The 20,922-nt window shown below is 41.6% G+C and overlaps 1 protein-coding gene across 3 annotated transcripts; it reads right to left on the reverse strand.

Moving 5' to 3' along the window:
* Positions 1 to 699: 699 nt before the first annotated feature.
* Positions 700 to 19,762, reverse strand: LOC311112114 (protein quaking-B-like). Of its 3 annotated transcripts, none has more exons than XM_084155091.1 (8): positions 19,036 to 19,762; positions 12,368 to 12,519; positions 8,970 to 9,086; positions 6,722 to 6,865; positions 5,242 to 5,329; positions 4,802 to 5,098; positions 4,379 to 4,453; positions 700 to 3,096 (listed from the first exon to the last, which is right to left on the reverse strand). In XM_084155091.1, the coding sequence occupies exons 1-8, from the start codon at positions 19,187 to 19,189 to the stop codon at positions 3,059 to 3,061; spliced, it is 1,065 nt and encodes a 354-aa protein (XP_084011217.1). In that variant the 5' UTR covers positions 19,190 to 19,762; the 3' UTR covers positions 700 to 3,058. The 3 variants fall into 3 exon arrangements, with proteins under 3 accessions (XP_084011217.1, XP_084011218.1, XP_084011219.1); XM_084155092.1 differs by having other exon boundaries at positions 700 to 2,369; positions 19,036 to 19,606; XM_084155093.1 differs by lacking the exon at positions 700 to 3,096 and having other exon boundaries at positions 4,379 to 4,718; positions 19,036 to 19,748.
* Positions 19,763 to 20,922: the final 1,160 nt, after the last annotated feature.

Below are 20,922 nucleotides of genomic sequence, written 5' to 3' on the forward strand. Positions count from 1 at the left end.
CCTGGGGCTCAATTACCTCGCTACACCCAGAGAGGGTGCGGGAAGGGCAGGGAGAGGGAGAGAACAACCCACTGACAGCCCTGTCAAAGCAATATTTTATAGGTCTAGCTCTTTCAGTGCAGTTTTAGAGACTGTACAGCAGTTAAAATATGACACATGGCTGTAGTTAACCGTGGAATGAGAGAGATACTGTACGTTAGGGAGAGCCACAGTGATCCAGTATAGTTCGCTCAGCAGATTTGACATTTTTAGTCATTTAGCGGACGCTCTTATCCAGAGCGACGTACAGTTAGTGAGTGCATACATTTTCATACTGGCCCCCCGTGGGAAACGAACCCACAACCCTGGCGTCGCAAGCGCCATGCTCTACCAACTGAGCTACAGGGGATGTGTTTGCATATTTGTGTGTGTGTGGGTAGGTAGGTGTGAGTGAGTGAGTGAGTATAGGTTGCACAATTGATTTGCTTCAGATTCCTCATCCTGGAATCTCCTTTTTAAAATCTGTCTAGCTGTTTGAGTGGGAAAGAGCCATAGAGAGAGGACGGGAAAGGGGGAACAAGTGTATGTCTAGCGTACTTTATTTCTAAAGTATTTAAGTGTATTCCAATAGTATCTGCAGTGTGTCAAAGATTAGTACGCAGAAAGGAAGCTCTGAGGAAACTTTAGAAGCTACAGAGAAAAAGTGACGAGGTTTGTTAGTTGTTTTTAAACTACCAGTTTAATAATATGCTATCGTTTTCCAGTACAAATAGTTATTTTTTTTACCAGCTTTTAAAAAGTTAAAACAACAACAACACACTTTTTAATTCTCAGATTCACACAGTTTTATATTTTAAAGAAACCAAAGCAGAGACAGATATGAGTAGAGGTTAAAAGTACAGGACTGGTCAGTTAGTACAAAGAGTAGATTAATATACACTACTACAGAGTTAATAATCCTTCTTTACATACGGAAGTTACAGAAGGTAAGCAACACTGAGATTAACTTGATAGACAAGAATTTTCCAGAATATTTGAACGTTTTCAGTATTTACAGGACTTTAAAAACTCTCCGGACACTTGGTGAATGGCACATTGGTTGGAGGCAATGTTAGCTCTTAAACTGAATCAAAAAATATATTCATAGTAAGGTATACTGTTCTTATCTGAAAACATAATTTAATGTTATTTCTCACATAAAAAATATAAAATTGCATTATAAAGAGATGTTACAGATGTTATACATGTACAGTATTGTCCATGTTTTGTCTTGAAGGAGACGGTTTGTGTGGAGTGAAAACAGGCGAGGCGAGTTTGGAGCAAGGGCATGTAACACTCAACGCACACATCTAATAACACAACACTATACGATAGAGTGCGTTCTCAAAGGCAGACACGCACACAAATACATAAACATCACTCCCCCAAATAAAATAAACACACAACATTAATACTGTTCTGGGGAGGTCCTACTGTACTAACGGAAGAAACTGACCCTTTTGACACTTCACTATAAACCCATACATAAACGTGTGGGTTTAAGTTAAACCGCAACATTGAGATGGTTTCTGTAAAATACACCACATCTCTTTCACTGAGTTGAGATATATAGAAACGATGGCGTCAGGTTATTTCTCTTTCATGGAGATTATAAACCCTTCATAAAAAGGCTGGTCTGTAACAGATCTCTCTATTAGAATAAATTAAGGCACTTTGTTCTCCGGATTTATATAATACTGTAATGTTATGGTTGAGACTTCCTGGAGAACGCAGATCTTTCCCATTAGATAGGCTCAGCTCACTGTAGAAAGGCAGGCATGGTGCAACAGTCGAGACTCGTCTTAGAGAGGACATAATGTGAAATTGGTGTGACCTGGTAAACCCCATTTAAGTAACATTTTGTGTGACAGTGACGTTTTGAGAACAGGGACAGACAGACAAGTGGGCGTGGAGGTTCAGTGTTCTCGATAAGTATAATAATGATCACAAAAATGACTGTTATTATTAGGATTATTGAATTATTATAATATTATAGTTCCACATCGACTCAGTGCAGGGCAAGGTATAGAGCCAGGCTATCTGACCAGTGCAGATTGGGGAGTTGTGGTTTGGTTAAAGGGGATTGTGGTTGGGTGGTTTGGCTGTGGGGTTCCCTATAGAACGGGCACATGGCTTGATAGTGTGGTGTTTGGGTGGGCATGGCTGGTGACTGGGTCCTGATTGGGTCCTGAAGGTTCGTTACCATGGCCGCTGGTCTCTGGTTGGTTAGGCAGAGGTGACTCTGGGGGAGGGGCGTGGCTGCTGTCCAGAGCATGGCAACGAGCGAGCCACGGGCGGAGACGGGCGAGTCATCAGTGGGCACAGAGGTCAGGGGTTAGTTGCCGTGGCAGCTGAGGGGTGGGGAGGGGTTAGACGGACAGACGGACAGACACAAAGAAATGAAGAGAACAGAAAAAAAAGACACACAGAAAAAGATAGAAAGAGATTAGTGTCAGCTAGTGGTGTCAAGATGACAACATGAAAGATCTACTGCAGTCACACACCTTCATAAGCACTACATTGAGAGTTATAAGTCAGTAGCCGCAGGTTGACATAAGGTCTGGCATCTGCAGTAAGTGACACGATGTGAGATGCCAACCAGTGACTGCTGACATAGGCACTTATGAATGCTTATGTACTGCTAATGAAGGCATTGTAAAGGAGCCTTTGTAGAAGGTTTGAGCACTTTTACAGTGAGGCTAGCTGCATTACAGACTGAGAAACCATGGAGACAGCAGAGGGTATGGTTTCTTGTGAGGGTGTGACAGTGTCACTGACGTCTAAAGCTGTTTTGACTAACAGTTTTTCTCAACCCAGTCCTTCTGGACCACAAGTCGTCTCACAGAATCTAGTCCTAATCATCAATGCCTTGACGGACTAGATCAGACATGTGAAACGGCTGGTAGGTCCTGAGGGTTGGGTTCAGCAGTGGTTAGCAGTAGTCAGGGTGTACGTTATGGTGTCTTCACAGAAAATACCAAATGCAATGATGACCAATTAATTTATTAAAAATGATCTGGCGATGGTTTCCAGACTGCTGTTAAGCATTAGAGATGTGTGTTCCACTGGAGATGAGGCCTGCAGTTACAGAGAGCCATGAGATGTTAAGAGATGTGGTTTTAGAAGCAATTAAGAACAGATCTTTTTAACAGATATTGTCTAATTATAATAATTTACATTTGTTTTCAGATTTTTTTTTATCTCAATCTTTGGTTCTCTATGTACACCAGTTAAACTATAGCTGACACACAGCAAGGCAAGACCAGTCCTACAGTTAACATAGTGACACAGAGAAAACACTAACATCACTTCAACATAATATACCGAAACATCCCTTGGACCGTTTGCCTCAAAAATATAAATTAGAGCTTCAAGTCTGTAGTCTAAACTCTAAAGAAAACATCCCCAAGAATACAAAAACACGTCCTGCTCATAGCTTAAAAGTATATTCAAACATGTTTACACTCAATTATATTTATTTTTTGGAAAGCACGAGCAAAAACTACAAATTGTCTAAAAAGAATAGGCTACGCATAATTACATTCTCTCTCATGTAAACCTATCAGCACCCGGAAGGTCCAGTGATGGTTACTTTACACACAAGATCTCATAATAGAGACTTCCGTAGTATTTTAGAAGTATAGGGTCATATACTATACAGTATATAGGGTATATGGATTATGGTTATGAGGAGGCTGTTTCAGCTTCAAGTACTGTATGTCTCTGATCCATGAGATACAAAACAATCCTTTATAAAAACATATCAATAAATAAAAGAGTAGATAAAAAGGTAGTGTTCACTTTGACAAAATCAAATGAAAGGAATGGTGTAATTTAAGACGGTATAAAAGAGATGACTGCTTGTCTCTAAGGTTGAACAGTAGTGAAATAACCAGGAAAAAGAGAGAGAGAGAGAGAGAGAGAGAGAGAGAGAGAGAGAGAGAGAGAGAGAGAGAGAGAGAGAGAGAGAGAGAGAGAGAGAGAGAGAGAGAGAGAGAGAGAGAGAGAGAGAACATAGTATTTGAAGAGAGATCTCAGAACTCTAAAGAGAGTCACAAGGTCACAGTCACATGGAGGAACAGTCCATTCTAAAAGAAGGGGACAACCTCACATGCCTCCCTCTATCTGACAGAGGGGCTATGAGCGCCCTGGAATTATCACCCCCGGGACGGACTCATCCATTCCTATCACCACCCTCTCTCTGCTCTGTGACAGACTGTTGTTAGACCTTTACACACAGCCCACTGTTTGACTTTCCCCTCACATTCTGGTCTCATTCCTCTCTTAGCATGCGGCACACACACTCAAAATCACTCACACGTGTGTATTCCCACTCACACTGTCTGGTGATCTAACTGACCTCGGTCGGTGTTCACTACTCTTTGGTAAGGATGGGCCCTCATATTGTGGCGTTGCACCTTAGCCGTCATCGCTCCTGCTCACCGCGCAACCACATCACCAAAACACAGGAGGTTGACAGTGACATTATCAAACAGTGACATCATCAAACAGTGACAGAATCATTAAGAAGACAGTCAAGAGGCCCATTTCAGATAAGCCTGTCCAGTGTGTGTGTGTGTGTGTGTGTGTGTGTGTGTGTGTGTGTGTGTGTGTGTGTGTGTGTGTGTGTGTGTGTGTGTATGTGAGGTCCATGTGTAGGAGGGAGTTTATCTCTCAGCCTTTGGTTTGGAAAGACATACCTGGAGACAGAGAGAGAAATACAACCACGTTACAACACAACACAACCCTCATGCCCAAATCAACTTGATCTGTGTGTGATTACCTAGCACGCCAGTAGTGTCCATGGGGTATTCTAGTATAGATGGGGTCAGGGTGTAGGGGGAATATTCGTAGGGAGCGTAGAAGAACCCTCCTGATTCAGGTGATTGCTGCATCAGTGCAGCGTGCTGATTGGCTCCTTGCATGAGGGCCTGCTGACTCTGGATCTGACGAATCAGGTGAGGCATGAGGTTGGGCTGTTGACCAGGGGCGGGGCTTCGCATAGCCTGCTGCATGACAGGGGAGGGGCTGGAGATGAGCCGCGGCTGCTGAGAGGAGGCTAGGGAGAAGGCCATAGTGGCTACACACATCAGGCAAACACACACACACACACACAGAGAGAGAGAGAGAAGAAATAGACAATACATTACTAGATGGAAAAGAAAACATCTCCCTCAAAAAGTCAGTTTCAGGACAGGCGCTTTCTGATGATGTCATCCTTACGTTGCTTGATGTTGGCGTCTCTGTAGGTTCCGTTGAGAATGGCCAGCTCCATTAGCTGCATCTTTTTCAGACTGTCCTCTCCATCAGCCTAAACACACATACACAATATCTGTCCAGTTGGCTGAAGGTTGGATTACGTTACTCTCTGGCCAACAGATTGTGAGTGATGTCCAGCTAGGCCAGGTTAAACTAACATATATCATTATCCCCTACCCACACACTGGGTTTATGGGTTGTTAAAGGCCCAGTGCAGTCAACAACGTGATTTTCCTGTGTTTTATATTTCCACACTATGAGGTTGGAATAATAGTGTGAAATTGTGAAAATGATGATAATGCCGTTATAGTGTAAGAGCTGTTTGAAAAGACCGCCTGAAATTTCAGCCTGTTTTGGTGGGATGGAGTTTTGGCCTTCAATGGCCTTCCATGCAGTAAATTAGTTAATAGACCAAAAGAGTTCCAAACCTCTCCGCCAATAACAGCTAGTTTTCCCCTGCCCACTCAGACCACTCCCAGACAGTCCTAGCTAAATTCTAGCTTGAGAAATTGCTCTTTGCTAAGAAGTTATTTTTGTTTCTTTTTTTACCATTTTAATTTTAAACAATCACAGTAAGGTACTTAATAGTTACCCATAAATAATTTGATATTGAGATAAAAACAGCTGCACTGGACATTTAACATGTATAATTATAGTACCTGTACTTCACAGCTTAGCCCCCTCCTACCCTATAACCTCTCTGGTGTTGATACTTCACACTGATTGGACATTAAGAGACAGGGGCGGGACAGCATAAGTTGACAGGGGGCATAACGCTTGAACACACCGACTGCGTCATTGTGCAAAATAGTATGCAGCATCATCTAGATATGTGTGCAACAAAAGTTCAACATTCACCTTCTGCTACCATTTCTGTCAACCCGTCTACGCATACAGTTTGACGCATACGTTCGATAAATCCAAAGTATGCACCACACAGAACGCACTGCAACTGCCTCTGCAACGCAACGCTGCAAGGCAAACGCAGCGTTCCACTGGAAATGAATGTACTTCTGGTGTACCAAAACGCAAAAACGCAGTCGGTGTGTTCAAAGCGCAAGTTATTTTACTGCAAGTCACTGCAGTGCGATTTGAGAGTTCACAACTTCTCTATTCAATGTTGAATTTCAGGAGAGCAACAGTGTTAGCAAGGTGTCTGTGTGAGGTGTGGGGGACAGAGGGTAGGAGGCTAAGAGAACGGCAGAAATGTTGAGGGACCAAAAAAAAAACAAGTGAGAAAATAGAGAGGAAGAGGGAATTAATTAAGGAGTGAAAGGAGTGATAGTGAAGAGAATGTGTGAACAGTCTCTTCATTCATCCCCTTCCTCCTTTCACATGCATTACCATGGATACGCCTTTATACATGCTGCCTGGCGAATTACCCAACTCCCTGACACACACACACACACACAGACAATTATAGCATGAAACTCATGGTACTCACAGCTGGTACGAGTAGTTTCTTGACCTCTGCGGTAGCTCTTTGTAGTTTGATCTGAGCTCTGTTGCGTGAGTCTTCCACTGTGATAAGAACATGAAGTTCCTCACTCAAGTGTTCCCAGTTAGGTTTCCCTCTGTTCAGCTCTTCCTGATACACAAACAAAACATGAATATTACGGCGTGTGTATTTATGTTTGAGTGTGTATGTGAGCATCTTCCTTCACCCATACAATTTTTGTACAGTTCCCAGAAGACTGTCCACATTGACTTCAGTTCGGTAACGACACGGTACACTGTAAGACCATGAAACGTGACACATTTATACCCTAAATGTCAGTGTTTAAAACTTAAACATTAGGCATTTAGATTTTCCAATAAGGCTAGAGTAAACATGAGTCAGCTTTTTTCCAGTCAGTTTCCAACCAGGAGACACCTATATCTCCTGAGTGTTCCGATTTTAAACAATAGTGTTTACTTTCCTACCGTCCTGTTTACAGTGACTTTAGTCATACAAAATGTACGTGACTTTCCATGCCTTTTAAATCATATCAGTGTTAGGAATGTCTGTCACCTTATCTATAACTGAACAGGACATTTGCTTCAAGAATTATTTTCAAATCATCGCGTGCTGTTGTTGTTATTCGACTGTGTCGAGTTCATTTCCATTAATTCTCTCAGAGTGAGAAAGATGCGGTAGTGGCCTCATTATCATATTTCCCAGCATGCGTTGTTTCAGGTTGATTTTTTAGAATAGTTGGTTTTAATATCTATGTTTCCTCATGCACATTGCTTGATTCATTGATCTTAACTATACAAAGATAAATAACTAAAACATTTCTAAACTAATCCAATCTGTAAGGGGTTGGACTTATTGCAACCGTTATTGCCCATCTGAAATTAGCCCACCCAACTACCTCATCCCTATATTGTTATTTATTTTGCTCTTTTGCACATAATCTCTTGCACATCTAGCATTCCAGTGTTAATACTATTGTAATTATTCTGCACTATAGCCTATTTATTGCCTCACCTCCATAACTTGCTTCATTTGCACACACTGTATATATATTTTCTGTTATATTTCTGACTTTATGTTTTTTACCCCATATGTAACTCTGTGTTGTTTTTTATTGCACTACTTTGCTTTATCTTGGCCAGGTCGCAGTTGTAAATGAGAACCTGTTCTCAACTGGCTTACCTGGTTAAATAAAGGTGAAATAAAAATAAAAATAAATTGAGATGGTTGTTCCAGTTTAGATCATTTAGGTAGTCTTGTTTGTGATCAAATATTCAAATTCTTGGATATCCTCCCTCTGGCTGGATTCTGATAGGAATTATTAAATCACTTCACAAACCAGCATACTGTGACTTGCAGGTCTGTTGTGGCCCATGAGCCAGGATTTTCAAACCACAATGTTAAGGATAACTAGGCCATAGATAAACGCCTTATTAAATGTATAAATATGTTGTCATAAAGGGTTCAAACATTCACTTAAGCAGTCACTTGGTGAAGGCTTCAAGAATTTAAGAAATTGAATGCAACAACCATGTCTCTGTCACTAACAAACAGTCATGAGTGGGTATCTCTTACAGTCACTCGAAAGGCATGCTGGGAAACATGCAATTTCAGCTTTCCACCCAGTGTTCAGTGTTTAACACCTGAACGCCTTGTGCTAAATAAATGTGTTTGTGTGTTTAAAAAGTGTTACAGCGAATAAACAAGTTCTGGTGTTTACAATCTAAACACTGATGCGTTTTCATTGAAATTCTAAATGCCTTGAGGCGTTTAAAAATGTTACAGAAAAGTGTTTAGTTATGTGTTCAGATCCTAAACACTTGGTTTTACAGTGTAGCCATTTAACTGAATAATCCCCACTCATGAAGAAGGTCAGAATGTCTACCCACTCTTTCTATCCATTTCAACATCTCTCCCCCTCCTTCCTCCCTCCCTCTTTCTTTCTTTCTTTCTTTCTTTCTTTCTTTCTTTCTCTGAGGTGTGGGATGGGTGTATTCTCATGAGAGGTGGATGGAATGCTGGCTGCGCTCCACCTGCCGTTAACTGCTCCACTGGAAGGCTGGATGGCTGACACTCTAGCCAGAACCAGAGAACCTAAGCCAGCAGAGAAACATATGGACCCAGCTCTATTTCCCCTCCACTCCACTCTTTAGAATCTACTATCAAAATAAATACACCATGCTGTGAGTGTGTGTATGTGTGTGTTTTGCGGGCTTGCGTCTGTTTGTGAGCATACCTTATTCTTGTCTCTCATGGATCCTTTTCCTCGTACCATGATCTTACAGCCTGTCTCTGCCTCCAGCTGTTTGGCTGTTAAACCCCTTGGACCCAGGATCCTACCTACAAAGTTAAACTGAACACACAGAGAGAGAGAGAGACAGACAGAGAGAGAGAGACAGAGAGACAGAGACAGAGAGAGAGAGAGACACAGAGAGAGAGACAGAGAGACAGAGAGAGAGAGAGAGAGAGAGAGAGAGAGAGAGAGAGAGACACAGAGAGAGACACAGAGAGAGACACAGAGAGAGAGACAGAGAGAGAGACAGAGAGAGAGACAGAGAGAGACACAGAGAGAGACACAGAGAGAGAGACAGAGAGAGAGACAGAGAGAGAGACAGAGAGACAGAGACAGAGAGAGAGAGAGAGAGAGAGAGAGAGAGAGAGAGAGAGAGAGAGAGAGAGAGAGAGAGAGAGAGAGACATTCTAAGAAGATGTAGGGCCATGAAATACTCCAGGACCTGGTTGGTAGGGCCATGAAATACTCCAGGACCTGGTTGGTAACTTGGTCTAATTTGGCCTGGCCATGAAATAACCCATTACATTTTTTTAGCACTGGTGCTCCCAATTTTAAAAAGTTAGGAGCACCACATGAAATGTAAGAGCACCAGAAAATATGATTTTTTTTAAATTGATTGAGATACATCCTATATTGGGCCTATATTCTAGCTACTTTTGCAGCACATGTTGTGCTCTAAAAAAACACTGCTCTATGAAACACTGCAAACTTTAGTTTATTATAAAAGCTAAAATGTTGATATGAATACCTGTCATTGAAATTACAAAGTCATTTGTGTAATATTAGGTTTCTACATTGTGTAAAAGCACTATTTTCCTATTGAGACGCATTATATTGAAAATGGTACACTCTTAAAAAATGTCAGGCTTGTGATGACACGCAAGAGAGCAGTCATCCATTCATTGCTATGATCATTGATCTTCTAAAGAAGTTATCCCTTTTCCAGTGGTGGAAAAAGTACCCAATTGTCATACTTTAGTCAAAGAAAAGATACCTTAATAGAAAATTACTCAAGTAAAAGTGAAGGTCACCCAGTAAAATACTGCTCGAGTAAAAGTCTAAAAGTATTTGGTTTTAAATATACTTAAGTATCAAAAGTAAATGTAATTGCTAAAATATACTTAAGGTTAAAAAGTTAAAGTATGCAGATTTTTTACGCACGTGAACACGCTGGAATTAGAATGCACAGGAGTGAACTGGAGAAAACAGATGCGTCACAGCGTGTCAAATTACAATGCAAGTCAAAGGGAACACACAATAATTAACAAGCGCTAAATAACGAACATAAAATAAAACTCTTTATTATGGATTCTCATTACAATTAAATTGGCATACGCTACGCAGTGTATATGTATTTACGCTCTCTAATCTCATGCGCAAATTTTGACACGGTCTCTCCATGTGATTTCGGCTTTAGAAGAGAGACGTTTTCACTGTAGTAATGGCGCAACCCATGACGCCAATTAAACCGCACTCGCTTTTTTCTCTAAGGCACTCGGAAACAACGGTACAGCGAAGCCTTATCATTACAACAATTATTATCTGGGAGCTATTTTTCATAGTGGCACAGTGCTCCCAAAATAAAACGTGTGGTGGCACAACAAAATATTTTGTAGCACTTTAGAGCCCTGTGTGTGCGTGTGAGTCAGGAATAGGTCATTGTTTGTTTTGGCTGGGGGTGAGGCCAGACTCTCTTAACCTTATCTGTCACTGGAGCTGAGAGATTAACAAGACAGCTGCCTCCCTCTCTCTCTCTCTCTCTCTCTCTCTATCGCGCAGTCACCCGTTGTGTCTGTTTTTACGTGTTTTTCTGATCCCCCCACTTCTCTACAGGTGTCAACGCATTCTCTTCCTTTCTAAAACAACCGCTTTAACACGCAACCCACACGGGGAACATTAGAATGTATTTTTAGCCCTGATCTCATCTGTTCCATCGGTGTGTGAGTTTGTGTGAGTGCTTCTGCGTGTGTCTGCATGTGTTACCATTGGTTACACGGTCCATGCTATTTGGAATCCTTAGGACGTCCCAACTCAGACATTACCCCCTTGAAGTTGTCATTTAAAATGGTAAAAGTTAAGGTCGATACTTCCCAAGGATACCAGATAGCACTAACCGTGGTTATATTGCCATTTCATCATGTGAATGAAGAGAAGCTTCTGTCATTGAAGTTTGGAGCAACTTCAACATTTGCCTTTGGAGAAAAGGAATGATACTGAGCAGGAGTAGTCAACCCAGGGTGTCAAAACACTTCGAAATTTGATGTTTGGAGCAACTTTGACATTTAACGTTGGAGAAACGTGGATAAACGTCTTATTCTGCAATGAGACCGTGAGAGCTTGTAGGTCGTCACCCCTATCTGATGTCCTCTGCCATACATTCTAACCCCCTTTAATAAGGTCTGGGAGCTTAGAAAGCAACCCTTTACCGCTACCCCATCTATGTTAACAAATCTGAATAGACCAGACAGGAGTAAGCAACATGGTGATGGCTCTACCATAGAAATATAATTAATAGAACGGCCGTCTCCATTCAAGTCAAATCAAATCAAATATAAATAAATAAACATGCCATTTAGCAGACGCTTTTATCCAAAGCGACTTACAGTCATGCGTGCATACATTTTTTTTTTGTGTATGGGTGGTCCCGGGGATCGAACCCACTAACTTGGCGTTACAAGCGCCATGCTCTACCAGCTGAGCTATTGGTCACATACACATGGTTAGCAGATGCTTGTGCTTCTAGTTCCGACAGTGCAGCAATATCTATCAAGTAATATCTAACAGTTCCACAACAAAATCCTAATACACACAAATCTAATGTTGGCATAATGGGTGGACTGGTGGCCATTGCGAGTGTACCCATAGGAGCAAAGCTACGTTGAAGATGACAAAGTTTAAGACAACTCTTTGCAACAATGGTACCAGCTATGCTAGTTAGGAGCAAAGTTAGGTCAAAAATATAAAGGTCAAGACAACGTTGTCACAAATCTGGGACCAGAGCCGTTGCTAACTACCAGCGCCGTTGCTAACTAGTATTGCTGGTCCCATTACATGAGCCACATCAGTTAGCATCATTTGAACGAACATTCTACCTTCCCATGGAAATTATTGCATCACAATACCAGGAAGCCATTGTGAGTGTACCCATGAGTTTACTAGTGAAATTGCAAGGGTTAAAAGGTTCCAAGCCTGTTCTATTCATTCCATTTATATGGGCTCTACCTTACCCTTCAATGGGCTGGACGTTTCTGTTATGGATAGGGATAGATATTCTGTCACTCTGGATAGACACTAAAATAAAGACGTCTATAAAAAGGTTGAAAAAAGGTTTGTCCACTCACGTCGGGGAACTCTTTGACGGGCACGTAGAGCTTCTCCTGCAGCTGAGCCACTGGACCAATCCCATCAGGCAGCTCCTCGGAGTCACGCCCCTCGGCAGCGACACCTCCATTCATTGAGTCGTTATACATGTCCTTGCGCACTCTACCTATCTCTGATGGAGGGAGATTGGGAGAAGTGAAGAGAGAGAGCGAGAGACATAATTTAAAACGTCATTTGAAGCTTTAAAATCAAGATTTTAATGTCAAGCACTACAAAATAAAAGACAGAGACAGTGTGTGTTTGTTTAAAGCTGTCTGACTCAGACTTCCAATGTTGCATGATGCATTACTAATAGCATGGCAACCACTATAATAACCTGCTAAGCCACACACACCCACACCCACACACACACAAACACACGTGAAATAACTATGGCCTGACGGAAGCAGAGTGATAACTAAGTGTGAACATAGTTATAATAACTGGAACTATAATTATCTAAAGCTATTTTCACAACAGCTATACGCCTCTAATAACACATCTGACCTCACACGTAAACCTGATTATTACACACACACACACACACCTAGAAGTACACATACACTCAGGGCTCCAAAGTGCGACCAATTTGGGAAAGGGGAAGGGGACACCTAGTCAGTTGCACAACTGAATGCATTCAACTGAAATGTGTCCGCCGCATTTAACCCAACCCCTCTGAATCAGAGAGGTGCGAGGGGCTGCCTTAATCGATGTCCACATCATCAGCGCCAGGGGAGCAATTGTTGTTGGGGGCACTGTGCGACTAGGAAACATATCTCCAAGATAATTATTGTTTAAATGATTAGGCTACGCTGTACCGTTGATTCCGAGTGCCCTAGAGAAAAAAGCGAGTGCAGATTCGATAGCGTCATGGTTGCAACATTACTACATTTGAGTCATTTAGCAGACGCTCTTATCCAAAGCGACTTACAGTTAGTGAGTGCATACATTATTTTTTATTTTTCATACTGGCCCCCCGTGGGAATCGAACCCACAACCCTGGCGTTGCAAACGCCATGCTCTACCAACTGAGCTACATCCCTGCCGGCCATTCCCTCCCCTACCCTGGACGACGCTGGGCCAATTGTGCGCCGCCCCATGGGTCTCCCGGTCGCGGCCGGCTACGACAAAGCCTGGATTCGAAACCAGGATCTCTAGTGACCACTGCGCCACTCGAGAGATCCCATGTTACCGCCGCAAAATATATTCCTCGCCGGGACTGCATTATACATTCATAAACCATATCGTGGGCAGTTCTAGTGTAGTTCAGTTGGTAGAGCATGGTAAATGAATAAAATGTAAATGTAAAACTACTCGCGCGTCGTTACACATTGTTAAGTCATGTTACCTCATTGGCTAGCTAACAACCTGGTAACTTTATATCCAAACATTTTGGGGAACAGAAAAAAAGTAAAAGGGATAGCTTCTTCAGGAGATCAACAACAGAGAACAAGAAGCGAGAGGGATAACTGGGCCCAAAATCTGTCTTCTCCAGCACATGGCGTTTCTTTCCGCTCACCAAGCGAGGAGTGTGGTCAGAGAGTGAGTCGAATTTGGTTAACAAAAAAAAAATTAATGGCTTATTTGCTACGTGTGGCTTATTTGTTCAAATAGAAATTTCGTAATGATTAGGTTGCTACGAGTGAGAAAAAAACACTATATCGTCACAAAGTCATAAACCCTGTCTATTTCTACAATTGATCTTCTTAAAATGTGATTTTAAACCTAACCTTAACCACACTGCTAACCTTATGCCTAACCCTAACCTTAACCACACTGCTAACCTTATGCCTAGCCCTAAAATGTAATTGAGACCAAAAAGCAACAAAAAAAATCATGCATTTTTACGATATAGCCAATTTAGACATTGTGGCTGTGGTAACTATTGGAAACCGTTGTGCCTGTTGTTCACGAGCGTATCTGCCCTCTCATTGGCTAGACTGGTCCCACCTAGGGCTGTTATGGTGACCGTATTGCCGCCACACCGGCAGTCACTAGTCATGACCGCAGTCATATTCCATGTGACCGTTTAGTCACGGTAACTAGGCTTCTCCAAGCTCTGATGCTGCTGATGGTCATTAGTAGCCTACCAAACTTGCTAACTGCCTGGCACTCAGCTCTCTGTTGTCCCTTTAATCACTCTGACGTCAATGCAAATGTAATCGAAAATCAGGTCAAACACTTGAGACCCCATGAGCTCATGTTGCGCAACATTTCTATAGGCTATGCAATTGCATGAGAAAACAGTGTTTTGATGGCCTCTATTAAAAAGAGGAGGATCCCATCAGCTTTCTATAGGCTAGGCCTACTATATTTACTTATCAACTTTGCTAATATTTAGCACATTGCTTCGCTTTTCAACAGTTGTATAGCTTACCTGGCTGGCATGAAAAGCGTCCTCCATTTGCTATTTAAGTGCATAGATTACATGTATTTTTTCCCGCTGCCCCTGTTTCGAGACAGGTGCATGATAATCGTCCATTCTAAATCAAAACAAATTTCACACATATATGATTTAGTATATGTAAAGACAAGATTAAATCAAGAATAGTCTGATGGGTGACAATATTAGCCTATCACTTGTGAATTATATATTAGCACTTATGAATGACGCCCAGCTTGTGTGCAGTAAAGCAAAAAACAGCACATGCCTTTTTTTGGCAACTTTTTCAAATCATAGTCGCACACCTCATGTAGCCTAGCCCATAGGCCTATATGTTTTGATAAGGTTTGTGTCACAACTTAAGTTCTTCAATTGAAGCACATTCATCCGCTTTACATAACTTTTTTTTTTTTTACATTTTAGTCATTTAGCAGACGCTCTTATCCAGAGCGACTTACAGTTAGTGAGTGCATACATTATTTTATTTATTTTTTCATACTGACCCCCGTGGGAATTGAACCCACAACCCTGGCGTTGCAAACGCCATGCTCTACCAACTGCAGCTTTACAACCGGTGTAGAGACTAACTGGAAGATCATTTTCACCATAAAAATGCACCTATATAATAAAGCATTACATGCATAATCGCATTTGCGGTCACTTTTGAGAATGGTGTTTTCCCGCTAATTGATTGCATATTGGAACAGTCTCGCTTATAGCCTACTGCCGTGTGCACATTGCTGCGCTTATAATGTGAAGAAATAGCCTAATAGTTTACCAACATTTTAAGCTAAACGTTCTGATCTGTTGCATCAGCCTCATTGCTTTTAAAAGTTTTTTTGATGCGAGTGGTTGTATTAATTTGGGATCTATCGCATCCCACAACTGTCCCGGAGTATATTTCGAATATTTCTTTCTCGCACAGAAGGACAAGTTGACCAATAGAATAGGTCAACTTTTGTACTATGGGGGATAGTAGATTGACATAGGCTAGTGCTTTTCCTGTTCGTTAGGTTTACTCATCTTGTTGGCTGACGAAAAGTAAATGAAGAAGTTAAAAGAACTGTCCACAATATGTGCCTCGGAATTCGATAAGAAGGACACACGCAGTTGCGTCCCGATGTGTCTGTCTTCACTTGTAGCCTACTTCGGAGCTGAGATGCCTGTGAAAAGGACTCGATCATGTGACGGGCATTGGCTAATAAGAATTGAGATATCTGAGAGAGCCATGTGAGTGAGAGGTGATTCGGAGCACGGTGATTGGCAGCCGGGAGAAGGGAATTATATTTATTATATTCAGCCCAAGGGCACAACGGGCCACTTTGGCCGCAAAAGGCATGGAATTTTTTTATGGGGCTTTACAGCCACACAAGGGGGATGCCGCCGGGAAATTCGAAGGCCTGGTGAGAATATTATCAAGTGCTTGTCAAATTGTGAATGAGAGACTGATGAAGTGTGTGGAGCCTGCACAAGAAACAAAGCAGAGCTCATGCCTTTCATGTGACTTTTTACAAATCATAATTAAAGTCGCATCATACAGCCTTAGAATGTTTTAAAAATCAAAACATGTAGCCCAACGTATGAATCACAACTAAAGTTGCATAAATAACTCTAAAATTAAGCATATAGGAGGAACTGTTTCTTTGTTAACCGCTCAACACAGAATAGCCGGATGTGCACACTCCCTCATAAATAATTTGGGGAAAATATCCTTTCTATTTTATTAAGCTATGTTCTATTGTATTCTTCATATTATAAAATAATATAAAATAATGCCACGGAATTCTAAGCAAATATTGTCTGCTAAATGAACTAGTGTAGCCCACAGCCATATGGCACAGCCAGATCAGGGCCTAACATAAGGACAACTCAGAGTATGTTATTCTGTTCTACTGAAATAGACTACATTTTTCTTCAAATCATGTTTCTTTAGACCTGTCTGAAATAAATAATGGATTTATTGTGATGGTGTAGGCTATATTAAATGGATTTATTAGACTTTTTTTTAAATGTAGATGTTCCACAGGTCTGCATCAGTGGCTTGTAGGCTATACGAGGAAGCTAATCGTAATTATGTTAATTAATGGTCAATTACCATGAGACCGGCAGTTATTTGCTTGACAATCACCGGCTGACAAAATTTCACGACCACCACAGCCCTGGTCCCACCTGATTTTGCCTCCTCCCGACTGCCTTCCATTTTTGAAGACATTTATTTTCATTGTTAGAGCAGCCACTGGAGTATCTGGTCAATATAATGGGTGATCTGTGTCAATGATCATAGCAATGAATGAATACAGCTCTCTTGCATGTTGTCATCACAAACCTGACATTCTTAAAAAGAGTGTAAAATGTTCAATGCAATGCATCTCAATAGGAAAATAGTGACGAGCATGCACATACTGATAGGACGCATGGGGTGTGAGTGGCTCCGTTTTGTACCGACAAAACTGTGGTTATATGTAGAAACCAGACAACAATCAAGCCTCTAAACTTGATAAAATCAACATATTCCCAAGCAACTGGGAGAGGGTGAGAGATCAGTATTGTACAACAGTGAACCACTCAGTTTGTAAACAGTGCAGCAACATGAACCCAACAGATCATGGCCTCCGTCAAAGGAAAGGACAATTTGGAAACGCAAAACGAGAGTAATGAACAGTTAAATGCTATCCAGGAAAACATAACTAAAATGCCCTCAATGCACACCAAAACTAACGAACTGCTACAATCTGTTGTTAAAAAAGTAGATTCACAAAGTACTGAGTAAAGGGTCTGAAATGTGATATTTCCGGTTTTTATTTTTAATAAATTTGTTACAATTTCTAAAAACCTGTTTTTCCTTAGTCATTATGGTTTATTGTGTGTAGATTGATGAGGGGAAAAAACAATTCAATCCATTTTAGAATACGGCTGTAACGTCACAAAATGTGGAAAAAGTCAAGGGGTCTGAATACTTTCTGAACGTGTGCCTTCAGAAAGTATTCAGACCCCGTGACTTTTTCCACATTTTGTTAAGTTACAGCCGTATTCTAAAATTGATTTATTTTTTTTATCCTCAGCAACCTACACACAATACCTCATAATGACAAAGTGAAAACAGGTTTTTAGAAATTTTTGCAAATATATTAACAATAAAAAGCGGAAATACCTTATTTACATAAGTATTCAGAACCTTTGCTATTAGCCTCGAAATTGACCTCAGGTGCATCCTGTTTCCATTGATCATCCTTGAGATGTTTCTACAACTTGATTAGAGTCCACCTGTAGTGAATTCAATTGGTTGGACATGATTTGGAAACGCACACACCTGTCTATATAAGGTCCCACAGTTGACAGTGCATGTCAGAGCAAAAACCAAGCCATGAGGTCGAAGGAATTGTCTGTAGAGCTCCAAGACAGTATTGTGTCGAGGCACAGATCTGGGGAAGGGTACCAAAAATGTCTGCAGCATTGAAGATTACTCATACAATGGAAATGTGTCTTGGATGAGACAGCCACCGTAGTTAAACTGCCACAATAAGAATAATGTGGCTGCAGGAGAGAATGAGAGTGCATGAGTGCAGTCTATATATACACAGAGAGAACTCTAGATAGTGTACTGGCAGGTTGAAGTGTTGGAGAAAAAAAACCAAATACCTCCCCGGCCACTTCCCCTCATCTTCCTCCTCTCTTGTCTTCCTCAGTCATTTTTTGGTTATTTCTCCCCCTCTCCTTGTCCTTTGTCAGAATCAATATCATCTGATCAATAAGTCCACATTACATCTCATTCCTTGTTACCTTGTTGTTTGACCTGCTTGCTGTGTGTTTGTTGTGGTGGGGGTCCTCTTCAAAGAATACAAATCAATCAATCAATCAATCAATCAGCCATACTGTACACACACTTTACTGGCTCTCTAGCCACCTGCATGGCTAAGTCTGTGTGTCTCTGTATTCACATACATACAGTCTAAGCACGCCCTCCAAAGTCAAATATTTTCATGTTGACATCCTGTTGACCGTGTACTGAGCCCCGTGACTAACCGCGATGGGCCGCCACATTCACACCGCCTTGCACATTAGGTCACCGGCCCAGACTAACAACTGTCCGTTTGTTCACAGCACCCACTGCCTGGTTGTCTCTCTCTCTGTGTCTCTCTTAATGTCTATGGCGTGTGTCACAGTATCTCACCAAACAACATCGTTGAAATATCAACCAACTAATTATAGACCTACCATATTTTTGGTCAATCTTTAAAAAATATGCATTGTAGCCTACGCACTTACCTTCGTCTAAGAGCCGCTCCAGGTGAGTGAAGATGCCAGTGAAGTTGGGCAGCGAGCTCATCACCTTCCGATCTGTCATCAGCTGCATCAGGTAGTCCGGGCTGGGCCTTGGTCTGGGTCTTTCCCGGACCTGTTCACTCATCTCACCGACCATTGTCACACTCACAACTCAAGTTTACCAGACAAAATCAGGGCCGACGCTCTAGAGTGATGCTTAACCCAAAATGTATACTTTTGTTTTAAAGTTGTCCAAACTGCTGCCTCAAGCCCCAGCCTCCTCCGATTCTGAGATTTGGCACGCACGGCTCTGAAAAGGGGAAAGCAATAACTCGACACGATTTGTAAATAAACAAATGTTTAACTTCGCTTGATTGGCTAGACATAAACTCTTGTAAAAGTTAGTTAGTGTCCCCCGTTGCTTTATAGGAGTTTTCTTCTCCGCAGTTTCACAGTCAGATAGGCGTTCCCCAGTGCCCGTTCACGCTCTCTCAGGGTCCGCGACACACACTTTGCCACTTGTTTTCTCCGGATTACGCCTCCTCGCTCATGTCCAGAGTGTGTTGGTATTCAGACCCTGTCATATGACCACACATCACACTGCATGAGAGAGAGAGGACGAAATGTTGTAGGGGGTGGTACCAGAGACCGCTGCGCGTCCCCGAAGATTGGATTCAGACTCAGAAAATCTATGGCTGTCATCTCCCGTCTGTCTCTCCTCCCCCACCACACACACAGCTAAAGTGCCTTCAGAAAGTATTCACACCACTTGATTTTTTCCACATTTTGTTAGGTTACAGCCTGAATTTAAAGCTGATTAAATTGAGATTTTATGTCACTGGCCTACACACAATACCCAATCATGTCAAAGTGGAATAATGTTTTCCGAAATGTTTACAGATTTATAACAAATTTAAAGCTGAAATGTCTTGAATCAATAAGTATTCAACCCCTTTGTTATGGCAAGCCTACATATGTTCAGGAGTAACATTTTGCTAAACAAGTCACAAAATAAGTTGCATGGACTCACTCTGTGTGCAATAATAGTGTTTAACATGCATTTTAAATGACTACCTCATCTCTGTACCCCACACATACAATTATCTGTATGGTCACTCAGTCGAGCAGTGAATTTCAAACACAGATTCAACCACAAAGACCAGGGAGGTTTTCCAATGCCTCACAAAGAAGGGCACCTATTGGTAGATGGGTAAAAAAAAGCATGGTGAAATGAATAATTACACCTTGGATGGTGTATCAATACACCCAGTCACTACAAAGATACAGACGTCCTTCCTAACTCAGTTGCCAGAGAGGAAGGAAACCGCTCAGGGATTTCACCATGAGGTGACTTAAAAACGGTTAGAGTTTAATGGCTGTGATAGGAGAAAACTGAGGAAGGATCAACAAACTTGTAGTTACTCCACCATACTAACCTAAATGACAGAGTGAAAAGAAGGAAGCCTGTACAGGCTGTTAGCAACAAGGCACTAAAGTAATACTGCAAAAAGCAATTAACATTTTGTCCTGAATACAAAGTGTTATGTTTGGGACAAATCCAATACAACACATTACTGAGTACCACTCTCCTTATTTTCAAACATAGTGGTGGCTGCATAATGTTATGGGTATGCTTGTAATCATTAAGGACTGGGGAGTTTTTCAGGATAAAAAAGAAAGGGAATGGAGCTAAGCACAGGCAAAATCGTAGAAGAAAACCTGGTTCAGTCTGCTTTCCACCAGACACTGGGAGATTAATTCATCTTTCAGCAGGACAATAACCTAAAACACAATGCCAAATCTACACTGGAGTTGCTTACCAAGAAGACAGTGAATGTTCCTGATTGGCCAAGTTACAGTTTTGACTTAAATCTGCTTGACCTGAAAATG

This window comes from Coregonus lavaretus (genome assembly GCF_964263955.1).
Source record: "Coregonus lavaretus genome assembly, chromosome: 1".
Classification (NCBI taxonomy): domain Eukaryota; kingdom Metazoa; phylum Chordata; class Actinopteri; order Salmoniformes; family Salmonidae; genus Coregonus; species Coregonus lavaretus.

What these genes read in the sequence shown, in the direction of transcription:
- LOC311112114 (XM_084155091.1), bottom strand. Translation starts at nt 19,189, where the DNA reads ATGGTCGGTGAGATGAGTGAACAGGTCCGGGAAAGACCCAGACCAAGG. An exon ending in AGACGCCAACATCAAGCAAC is followed by an intron (nt 5,099 to 5,241) that starts GTAAGGATGACA and finishes TGATGTGTGTAG; the next exon opens with CCACTATGGCCTTCTCCCTA. An exon ending in AGTAGTGAACACCGACCGAG is followed by an intron (nt 3,097 to 4,378) that starts GTCAGTTAGATC and finishes CTGTAACTGCAG; the next exon opens with GCCTCATCTCCAGTGGAACA.